At 38.5% G+C, this 11,952-nt stretch overlaps 2 protein-coding genes across 2 annotated transcripts in view; one reads left to right on the plus strand and one right to left on the minus strand.

Moving 5' to 3' along the window:
- Positions 1–593: 593 nt before the first annotated feature.
- On the minus strand, positions 594–4,930 carry LOC141429878 (chymotrypsin-1-like). The gene is made up of 5 exons (XM_074090437.1): positions 4,920–4,930; positions 3,929–4,152; positions 3,022–3,266; positions 2,350–2,523; positions 594–1,220 (listed from the first exon to the last, which is right to left on the minus strand). The coding sequence occupies exons 1-5, from the start codon at positions 4,928–4,930 to the stop codon at positions 1,086–1,088; spliced, it is 789 nt and encodes a 262-aa protein (XP_073946538.1). The 3' UTR covers positions 594–1,085.
- A 643-nt stretch (positions 4,931–5,573) lies between these two features.
- LOC141429486 (zinc finger autosomal protein-like) overlaps positions 5,574–11,952 on the plus strand; it is a 16,415-nt gene continuing 10,036 nt past the window's right edge. The window contains exons 1-3 of the mRNA XM_074089801.1: positions 5,574–5,767; positions 5,891–6,790; positions 8,936–9,633. Of these exons, the coding sequence (XP_073945902.1) occupies positions 5,752–5,767; positions 5,891–6,790; positions 8,936–9,633 (1,614 nt within the window). The 5' untranslated portion in view covers positions 5,574–5,751. The remainder of the gene's footprint in view (positions 5,768–5,890; positions 6,791–8,935; positions 9,634–11,952) is intronic.

Below are 11,952 nucleotides of genomic sequence, written 5' to 3' on the forward strand. Positions count from 1 at the left end.
CTATATCAAGAAAGAGTATGTCAACTCAATGTAATCCACTATTAAATTTAGACTTTCCCGAAACGAATGAAGTCTTCATTAAAATAATGAGGCATTAGGTATTTTGAGTAAGTAGATACATCTTTGATCAAGAAGTGCGGATATTTAATTATCCTCAGTACTAACTACTCGTAAATATACAATTAAACACTCATTTTTTTCCTTGGACAATCGGGTCAAAATAAAGTCAAAATTGAACTGTCTTAAACATTTTATTCTTGTAGTGAAAGAAATAGCAAAAAGAAAAAACAAAAAATTGCTAATAAAATAACATTACATTACATTTAGGTACTTATACAAAACAACAGAAATGCCTAAGCTTAAAATACAACATGGAAACACAGCTTTATACTTATTATTGCCCAACTTATGGGCACCTTCAGAAATCAAACAAATCTTCTTATCTTTTGATCGATTAAAAATAAATCTACCTAAGTACCTACCTATGTTGTTTAACAAACAATGCTGTTTAACTAGAGTTGTAATTGTTCAACAGCTGGATTAAAAACCAATCCGAAAACCTTAAAAAAGTTTTTCTTTCAATTTGAAAACGCTTTTAAGCAAACAAATATAAATTTCGAAAAATACACTTTATTATACCGGGTGTGGCCTGTAATACGAGCAAAAAATTTAAAAATTGTTCGTCCTCGTCAAACTGAACAACATTAGTTCAGTGACTTATAAAAATAATGGAATCTTAGAATTTTCCTTTTTCCATACAAATTAAATATTGCTATCAATGTACGCCATCCAAAGAGGAAGGAGAGACAACGCCATCCTAGAACCCAACTGACGTCGCCTGTCACGCTACAAACATCAAGCATTTTGCTTTACATTGCTTCTTCGAATAAACTTAAAAGTGTAATAAAAATTTAAAAAATATATATTTTTAAAAGTCGCTGAACTAATGTTGTTCAGTTTGAGAAGTATGAATCTATGTTTCAATTATTTGCTCATATTACAGGCCACACCCGTTATTTAATATAATTATATTTAAAAAAAAACTTGGAATAACCAACTAAAAAACACTCTCACTCAGAATTAATTTACTCTGATAAGAAATCCAAAAATGCGCTGATCCTTGCGTGAATGTCCGGGTGGTTTCTTGCGCAGGGCCAGCCCCACGAAACTATGCCCACTTGCTTACCCAGCTCGTCCACGAGGGCACTGCCTGAGTCGCCCTGAAACAAAGACAGTGAGTCAATGGACAATGATCTTCTATTTAAGAGTTAAACTCAACGCTCGGAACCGGTTTATTTCGGTTTAACTCCGAACTTTCATAAGAATGCGAACGTTTTTATGAACTTAACTATAACCTAAATAAACCGGTTTATTCCACGAATGACTGCTGGCCGGCCGGCGCCGGAATAAACCGGTTAATCTGACAAGAACTTTATGGAAATGTTCCCTTAAAAACGGTTTAAAAATAACGGTTTCGCGAACGAAACAAAATGAAAAGGTTTTGCGCCAAGTACATGAAAACGGCTTGGAAATTTAACCGGTATCCGAGCCTTGAGTTGAACTACACCGGTAGCCGATGTATGGCTCTCCCTCCCTACTGGCTTCCCTCCTTGCATGTATATGTTATAAGGACAATGATATTGAGAAATAAAAAACCGACCAAATGCAAGTCGGACTCGCGCACGAAGGTCCCCGATCTACTTCTACAACATTAGACATTAGCAAAAAACGGCAAAAAAAAAAAAACACGTTTACTTGTTGTACTTGTATGGGAGCCCCCCAAAATATTAATCTCATTCTTTTTTAGTATTTGTCTGAAAATTTTTAACTGTCTAGCTATCACGTTCATGAGATACAGCTTGGTGACAGACAGATAGACGGACAGTGGAGTCTTATACACACAGCAAAGGGTCCCGTTTTTACTCTCTGGGTACGGAACCCTAAAAACAAAAGAAATGCTGGAACTAACTGGAAACACACGTCTTTGTGACTTCGGCGTGCATTGTGTCGATTCCAGGGTAGGCATTTGGTAGTTTGTTCAGGAGCATGTCATCAGCACTAGGGCTTCTTACCCTGCTGCCAACTCAATGCACGCCATTGCGACTGATTTTGATGATAACATGCTATGCTACAAAGTGCAAAATTCGAACTTCGTATCTTTCCGACCCGCTGACGCTTGTTTACATTATTTACTTAATACGAGAGTGAGAGGGAAGGTACGATACGAACTTCGATTTACGAATTTCATAGTCGCCCGCAGCCCGCAGGTATCCCTATTTCATAAAAAACAAAGCGTTCACGCAGGTACATTAGCCGCAGTTGCTATGTGATGCTTGGGAGACAACTTACATGGCACATCCCATGTCCAGCTCCTTTCTCATGCTTGGTGCAGATCTCCACTTCATGGTTTACAGGTGGATAGCGTAGCTCCCCTTGCGCCTCTTTTACAGCATGCTCGCACAGCGAGGGAGACATCACTTTTACGTATAACAGCTGCAGCTGGTCGGGAATCTCGCCCCATAACTGGAAAATAAAAGCGGGTAGAGGATCTGACTGTTAGCTCAATTATCATAATAGGTAGCAGCCAAAGGATTTTGTCAGATTTTGACTATAAGATCGAGACTATATCATGCTGTTTCTTTTCCTCTCACCTTTCAATATCAGACTTTTAAAATAACACGATGACGGTGTATAAGTATAGTAAGCAAAGACTTGGAATAAGATTTTATGATTTTTGTCTAATAAATAAATTGTAACTTGACTGGCCAACTGGTGAGTAGTTAACTTTGCAGAGTGTGCACGACTTTGTGGGTTCGACTCCCTCCGTAGGCAAACATTTGTATAATGATTAAGTTTGCGTGCAAAAACTTGTATAACGTACGAACGACCGTTTTATTCGCATGTGAGTGTGCGCTATTATATATTTGAGACCTACAGATATTTTTTACTACAAAATGTGTTACCTATACTAATTCAATTGCCCCACTCTCTTGTATCAGGCAGGCTGTAGTAATTCCTTACCGTGGTAGTTCCCCATCCAGTGACAATGATGTTCTCTCCCCCTCGCATCCGTTCATAGTTCAGCGCGATAATATTGACTCGTTTATCCAACACCACTTCATTTGTCGTGAAGATTAGACCTATGTCGTTCTTGATGTTCCAACGGTCGTACTCTGGATGGATCCTGTATCCTGAGAACTGGGCAGTTCTTCGCTCGTCAGACCATTTGTTGGTGCCGAGAACAGCGCGAGCTGATCTGAGGATTTAAGACAGTGAAATAAGGCTCGCAGCGTGGAGCGAACTTTTTGCTATAGGTATAGGCACAATGGCGTGCAGTGGGTAAATTCCAGGGTAGGCAGCTGGTAGTTTGCGCTGGCAGCATGCCATCTTCTTGTAGCAAGGTAGCCTATCTGCTTACCTTCCTGCCCGCCCTCAATATACGTCACGCCATCCATAGCAGGGCACCCGTATAGTGAGGGAAGGGTGAGTTAAGTATTTTTTCGGATGAATCTTAATAATTGTCGACAAAGACGTCACGCAAAAAATGTAAGCAACCCGAGCATGGTTCACCAGTGATCACCGCAGCCTATGAATGTCGTAGCAATAGTCAAAATATATTTATTCAATTTCGGCTTTATACCAACAGGAACAGCATACATTTTTTGACTTTGACTAAGTGTTTTTTTATTTAATAGCCGAACTGACGGTTCACCTAGCCTGATGTTAGTTAAGTAAGTGATTACAGTCGCCCATAAACATTCATTCAATTTTTTTTCATTATTGTAAATTATTACGGTAGTCACCAGTCCAACTCAAGCAATGCAATGTGCGGGGGAGCACGGTTGCGGCGATCGATGTTTCGTTGCAATGAGATTACAGTCCCCAAAACATTCAACCATTTTTTGGTCATTAGAGTAATTAAACTTACGAAGTAATCCACCAGTCCAACTCTTCATCGGTTCAATGCAATGTGCGGCGGTGAGCATCCGTTGCGGGGCGATCAGCGACCCCCCGCACAGGAGACTCGGCACTATGTCCCCAACAAGCAGAGCAACCATGTAAGGAGCAGAACCATCAGGGGCCTCGATACCACCGACTATGCGGTGCGAAGAGTAGAAGCTCTGAGGGTCCGTAAAGCTGGTAAATGCACAGCTGGAATAAAATTAATATAAAGTGATGTGATTATAGGGGGCCGAATTTAGAGATCTTGGGGCGACAGTTGAGGCTCATGAGATAGAAAAAAAATAAAACCGCTATTGTGGAGATCTTTCCCTTGGGAGGCCTATGGGGTTTTAGCCCTGACTGCCATCCTTAAATGCCCTGGTTTTACCTGTAATCCTGATTAAGCTGACTATAATTATAATTTGTTGAAAGGCTCGTGGCCCTGTGCTAATTTGGACAGACTTTGATGGAATAATGTTTATTGAATGGGGCAACAGGAAGAGGTAAGCTAAACTCGATTTAAGACACAAGTTAACTGGTTTTATTTCATTGAAACCGAAAAGGTAAGGTTTAAATAAAATAGTTCTGACGATCGATAGTCATCTCAACTCTGGTTCATTTCCGTCAAAATTTTGGGCTCATGCCTCCTCTCAGAATTAGGACTACGCTCTAGTTCCCGCAATGCGGATTGGGAGTTTCACGCACACCATAGAATTGATGCGTAGGTTTCCTCACGATGTTTCCTTCACCGAAAAGTCATGGTAAATTTACAAATTGCCATGTAATTTTGCGCGTAATATCCGAAAAACTCATAGAAGCGCGAGCCCGGGCTCGACCCCCGACCCTGCTTGTGAAGCAATTTTTAAATCACTCGGCTACCATAGCTTATTTTACAGCTGACGATGGCGGAATATTTTAAACACACCAATGAAAAGCTACCTTTAAAAAAAAATATTATAGTATTCTAAAGAACTTACCCATGTAACATTCTAGAAGTCCTAGAACTACTGTTACAACTTTGAAAGACATGATTATTTGTTGATAAAATTTGTAACTGTGATGATTAGTAAACAATCGCATATTATTTATAGTAAAGTCAAATATCTACGTTAATCGATTAAGTACCTTTATTGACTGATTATTTCCATTCGACCTTCAAAATGGCCTCGCAATTTAATCCCTTGTTTGTTGTCTCAAGTCCATAATTAGTGCTAAGTACACTTAATTGACTCATCTTTTTGTTTTAGCTCAAAATTTATTATGCTTCACGTCGACACTCAAGTGCTATTTTCAAAATAAACAAAACAAACACGCGTTCATTGACTTTTTTTGTTTTTAAAATATTTTTTGACTCGATTACGGTAGATTGGAATCAAATTTGTTTGCGCTTGACGTTTTTGATTTCTAAACGAATGACAAATGTCAAAAGTTCAGGTCAACGCTTTTATCTACATTTATGATAATTCTTATGTCAAGGCAAGACAGTTCAAATTGGCGTGCTTTTAGTGTTACAAGTTTAGTAACAATACGTATTCCGTCAAGTAACGTAACAACGTAAGTACAAAATTCGAATGAGAATGAAAAACAAATGACACGATATTTCAAAATGTAAATATAAAGTTCGATAAATGAAAAAAAGAAATCGATTAAATAAGTAATTTACTTACTTAATTAACAGTTGTAGTCCTGCCAACTGTCAGTTAAAAGTTTGAACTAAAGTTAGAAATATGAGGGTAGAAATGATTGATACAACTTCTGTTCGGATTTTAAATTCTACTTTGCTTTTACACCTACCGCATCGTTGGAGATATGGCTGCAGCACGTGGTAAGTTCAATTTACCTTACATTTTACTACAATAATTACATTAAAAACACTTTAAAGCACCTACATTTATTTAAATTTGTGAATCACGGTAGTTTATACTGCAATATTGTTTTTATTTATTAGGTACACCCGCAATCTCGGATCTGGGTACCGTCACAATGAATTCCGAAGGTTACCCTGTACTTATATTGCCAAAAAAGTGCACCACATTGGAAACCAACTGTGGGGTATCTGACAACGTATTTATAGAAGTAAACATCTCTTCACCCGACACTGAGGGGAAAGAGACGTGTTTATACACGGGATTCTGTAACGTTAAGTTGATTGACAGTTATGCTATGAATGTGTCTCAAACTCAAAATCCTCCGAAAGACATCACTACGGAGTACAATGATAGTGACCTTATATCTGTGTTAGTTGATGAATCAGGCAACCAAATAGCTGATGCATTTAACCAATCCCAAGTATGGATAGATCCAGCAAGGAGTCCGTATGTCTACAACCACTATGATACGGAAAATCCTGAGCATTATTCTATCTACCACAACACAAGAACTAACCATATAACTGTTGAACAACATAACACGTATATAACTCAGAATGTTTATAGCTGTAAAGAGCCTGTGTCATATACAACTACAGATGACTTTGAGCATAAAAAGTTTCGGAAGATTCAAGTGAGTGAATCAAGTGCCCAGCAAGCAGCTCCGGAGCCGAATTTCAATTTGTATGAAGAAGATGAGTTCGAATGCGGAGTGTTTCTGTCGAATTTACCTGAAGAGATCCTTAACGAGAAGGAGAATAGAGTGAGGGAAGAAAAGAAGTATATTGGTCTACCGAGTGATAACGGCGCACTGAAGCAGTTGATGTCCTCGGACATCCAGTCTTCTACGAAGCAGAGGAAGACTATATTGTTCCTCGGTCATGATTCTCATTACGGACAGACAATACAGAAGATTGCTATGAATGATCCGTTCTTGGTTTGTTCTGTGAAGGAGGAGGTCCAGTCTCAAGTGGTGTATGGTGAGTTTATTTAAATATTTACTTTAAAATAAAACATGTACAATAGTTATTTACCACTCAGCTGTGACTAGTGTTTTAACACCTGATGAAAAATTGGGTGGTATAAGTTTGACGCCATTGTCTGTGACATTGTAGCTCTCAAACGGATGGACTGATTTTGATGCAGTTTTTGTTTCCTTTTGGTGATTTTTCTAAGTTGTATTAAAACCGGTTCAGCCTTTTCTGAGATATTAAACTTTGTAATGACGATTTATGGGGTTTTATTATTATTATTATTGTTAAGTTTGACCAGTAAGTTGGATATCTGCTATGTGTATGTATTTATTGTACAAAAATAAAGAAAACAGCACATTAATAAACAATGAGTTAAATATACAAGGGTGAACTTATCCATTTAAGGGATCTCTACCACTATCAAACTTTGAGTGGATTAAAGGGTACATCAATTTTTCAATGTTTACAACTTTATGTAACATATTATTGACTAGTTACTTACCATAATATTAGGATTATTTCTGTATTTTTATGGTAAACAACAACTAAGTATTAGCTAGATATTTACAAACTAGCATGTGTAAGAAGTTAATGGCGCACTTAAAACAAATAAAATATCTTCACATTACAATACAGTATTAATAGTACATTGTGTCTTAAGGGCGGTAAGTAAGGAATTACGAACGAGAGTATTAGAAGCCCGAAGTCGAAGACTGAGGGCTTTAATGAGTCGATGTTCGTAATTCCAGTACAGCCCGTGCGACATACAATGTTTTTCATCACATTTGCGAGTAAACAAATATATATATTTGTAAAAGAAAAACTAATATCAAAAATTGCCGATACCGCTGACTGCGCCCTTGGCAGCGCCACCTCTGCGCCCTAATTCGTAGCCCTTCTTCCTAGGAGCAACGTGACTCGGCGGCTGCCGCAACATGCGCACCCACGAAAACAATGAAAATTATGTCGAAACATGTCGAGCTAAACTCGATTTAAGACGTGAGTTATCCGTTACAATATCATTTAATATGAGCGAGTCTTACGGTAGTTTCATGTTCTAATTATAAAAGTTGAAAATTCTCGATATTGTCATGTCAAAGTTCAATATCTCAAAAACGGCTGAACCGATTTTTATCAAACATAGCTAAGAAACACCACACAAGGAAACTCGCTTTCACATAAGAAAAACCGCATTGAAATCAGTCCATCTGTTAGATAACTACGATGTCACAGACAGACGGACATATTGGCGTCAAGCGTAAAATAAAACACCCCTCTTTTTGCGTTGGGGATTAGAAAGCCGTGGTGGCCCCGTGGTTTGACCTATGGCTTCTCGAGCAGAAGATCGTGGGTTCAAACTCGGGCTTGCGTTTCTAAGTTTTTCAAAATACATAAGTAAGCGAAATTACATTTGATAATTTTATTTCATTTTATTTGATTTTAAGCTGTTGGTTTTCCGAATAAAATAAAAATAAAATACTTATTTACCATGAGCTTTACGGCAAAAGAAAACATCGTGAGGAAACCTGCACAAATCTGCGAGTCAATTTCATTGAATTGATTCGCAGTTTTGTGCAGGTTTACTCAGACCTTTGTGCGTGTAAAGTTCCCAATCAGCACTGGGCCCGCGTGGGAACTACGGCCCAAGTTCTCTCATTCTGACAAGAGCCCTGTGGGACGTTTGTAGGCTGTTTGTTTGTTTGTTTGTTAAACGTAACGTCGATGATAACAAGTACTCAATGGTTTTGTACATGCATCCGAAGACATCATCCCAGCCTATATACGTCCTACTGCTGGGCACAGCCCTCCTCTCAGAATGAGAGGGCTTGAGCCGTACTTCCCACGCGGGCTCAGTGCGAATTGTGAAAGTCACACACAGCATTGCATTGCTTCGCAGGTTTCCTCACGATGTTTTCCTTCACCGTAAAGCTCGTGGCAAATTGCAAATGTAATTTCGCGCATGACTCGAAAAACTGAGAGGTGCGAGCCGGGGTTTGAACCCACAATCCTCTGCTTGAAATGCCATAGGTCTACCACTAAGCCACCAAGGCTTTTTCCCCGGGTTGCTTAACAAAAATGCCGCCACTGGTAAATGCGCTTCTATCGCTGCAATCTCAAAAGCATCATCACAAACACCCGTTTAACTTTCAGAAGAACCAAACTACTCCAATCCAAACCAGAAAAAATACCAATGCGACAAATGCAAGCAGATATTCGACCAAATAATAGAATTTCGCCAACACATGGTCGGCGACCACATCAGCCCGAGAAACCTCGACGGCAAAACCATAGGCGAGATAAAATTCCTCTGCACAGAGTGCGGGAAACATATAAAATCTCAAAAGAAATTCGAGCAACACTGCATGAGCCATGGGGATCCAGAACTAGAGTGCAGTAAGTGCCACAAAGTCTTCGCTTCAAAATTTACTCTAAGAGCCCATTATAAGATCCACAGTCGTAAATACGGATGCATTTACTGTTCTAAGACTTACTCAAAAACGGAGGCTCTGCGAGCACATATAGGGAAAGTCCACTGCATTTTCCTCTGTGATAATTGTGACTTCAAAACTAATAAACGAGCTGATTTGAAGGAACATGTGCTGATACATAAAAATAATTTAAGTGATACAGATACACTGCTGTCCCTTGATGGTGATGTATTGGAGGATTCCAATGAGTCTGATATCATCACGCTACAAAAGCAGGAGGATCATATTGAGCATAACACTGATATTCAGTATATTCAGGACGAGGATATTCGGAGAGCGGACTCGGTTATAGCCAAAGTGATGTCCAACGAGATCTTTGGCTCCAAAGGGAAGACGAGGCAGTACAGGAAGTGCAATAAGGTATGTTGTAAAAGTAGAGCGTGTAACTTGTTCATAAATAGTAGATTGTGCAACGAGAGCATAAAACGAACCATTTTACCCGAGACGTTCATTTAGCCACCCGAGCCGGTACGGCGAGGGTGGATAGACACGTCGAGGGGAAATGGTTTTAATGCTCGAGTTTTAAACTCTGCTTTTCATTTCGATGGCGAGGAAATGAAATATCAACAGTGGAAGCAATCGTTCACTTACTATGTACCTTTTATTGTTCATGCATTATTATATAGTTATACATTTTTAGTTTTATTGATCTATTTTGATTGATTTGATTGATTTTTAGTTTTATATAAATTAATATATGTTACAAAATATATGTAGAAACTTCTTTGTTTGTGGCTGTTTACACCTGATTGCCTTGGTCTTAGACGAATATTTTATTTTATGCACTAGAGCAGGGATGGGGAAATAGCGGCCCGCGAAAATCCGGCCCGCGATCAAAACTCGTCATCTAAATTCATCTCGTCATCTCTGAGTGTGTTTTACGAGCTACTTCAAGTAACTTGGAGCCTAATTTCGACGCTTTAATTAATGAACAGTCAAAATTTCATCTTTCACATCGACCCAGCACATCAAAACAATACATTTATTATATACTAGCTGTTGCCCGCGGCTTCGTCCCCGTTGTATTTTTTCTGTATTTTCTCCCATAAAAACCTTCTCCCGGCAGTAACGAACACAACAATAAAAGAATTAGCGAAATTGGACCAGTCGTTCCCGAGTTTTGCGCTTAGCAACACATTTTACGATTCATTTTTATTTATATAGATACCTACATGATTTATTTTGGTTGTTACTTGATTAGATTTTTTTTTTCGATAAATGCTCCCTAGCCCGTGGAAATGTTGTAAGTAATTATTGTATAAGGCCCATCTCTAAATCTATTTCCCCATCCCTGCACTAGAGCATAAAAAATCATTTTATGTCGCCTAGATCCAGCATAAATATGAACTTTACGAGCATGAGAAGTGAAAACTCATTTCGTTGTTCAATGTTGTTGTACAATCTACTATTATTGAACACCGCAAAGCAGTACAATGAAATAAATAACAACAGTGAATAAAAAGGTAGACTAGACATTGTTTTTCGTCCGTTTCGGAAGGTTCATTCATCCGGCTATCTCGGATGTTATTTCGCTAATTAATATGTTATCTTTTATTACAAAGATTTGATAACTCGATAATATTTAAAAACAATATTATTATGATTGAAGCACTTAGTAAAAAAACGTGAAATAGTGAAACGATATCTTTTATCTCAGTTTTATTGAAATTCTTTTTAATCCTCGACGCAAGAAGAGGGGTGTTTTAAAGTTTGATCGCTATGTGTGTCTATCTGTAGCACGGTAGCTCTTAAACGGGTGGGCCCATTTTAATGCGTTTTTTTTAATTTCAAATCAGGTTTTCTAGCGTTGGTTCTTAGACAATGTTTCATCAAAATCGGTTTAGCTGTTTTTGAGATATTGAACTTTGAAGTGACAAAGTCGGGGTTTTCTAATGTTTCGTTGGTTAGGTTATGCACCAATAATGTTTGTGAACGGTATTGTAAATCACTTTGTTAACGTCGAGCAAAAATTATCAGAGTACGCGTTGCACAGGCTAACAGCTGTTTTCGATGTCTTGATGCTTCATATTTCTAGGAATTCGGACAGGATTACGAGTCTGGGGTTGATGCCTTCGTTGATGAAAGGGTAGCACATAGGTAACTTCGCTAATGTAATGTTACGACTTAATTCCCTGTAGTTCTTTATGGGCTACCCAACGAAGGAAAATCAGGGAAAAAAACTCGTGTATAAGCGGATTTTGGCATAGTTGTAGGGAATGATGGATTATGATTGGTTTTTTTGGAGTCTTTTTTTGTATTTTTATTTCAACTCCAAATTTGTTACTTTTACGGGTATTCCCAGCGCTGGTCTCTTTTTCTGGTTTTTCTGTGCATCCATGTCTCAGTTTGTATTTTCGATATGGTTTCATCACGGGTCGCTAGTGCTGCTGCATAAGTAGCGTAGTAGAAATAAGCAACCTGAGATATGTATGCATAGGAAAAATTCATGTCTAGATTCCTGTCCAGCGGTGGTGTAGGGGTTATAGCACGCAGCACGGATTGCTAAGGACTGGGTTCGATTCCCAGCGCTGGTCTCTTTTCTGGTTTTTCTGTGCATCCATGTCTCAGTTTGTATTTTCGATATGGGAATGATGGATGTTTTAAACCACATACGAAAAGATAAGTAAGCTACATACCTAAAATTCTCTGCAAAAAAGATTCTATAAATTTTTTCTTTGA

Source organism: Choristoneura fumiferana, chromosome 7, assembly GCF_025370935.1.
Source record: "Choristoneura fumiferana chromosome 7, NRCan_CFum_1, whole genome shotgun sequence".
NCBI classification, from domain to species: Eukaryota; Metazoa; Arthropoda; class Insecta; order Lepidoptera; family Tortricidae; genus Choristoneura; species Choristoneura fumiferana.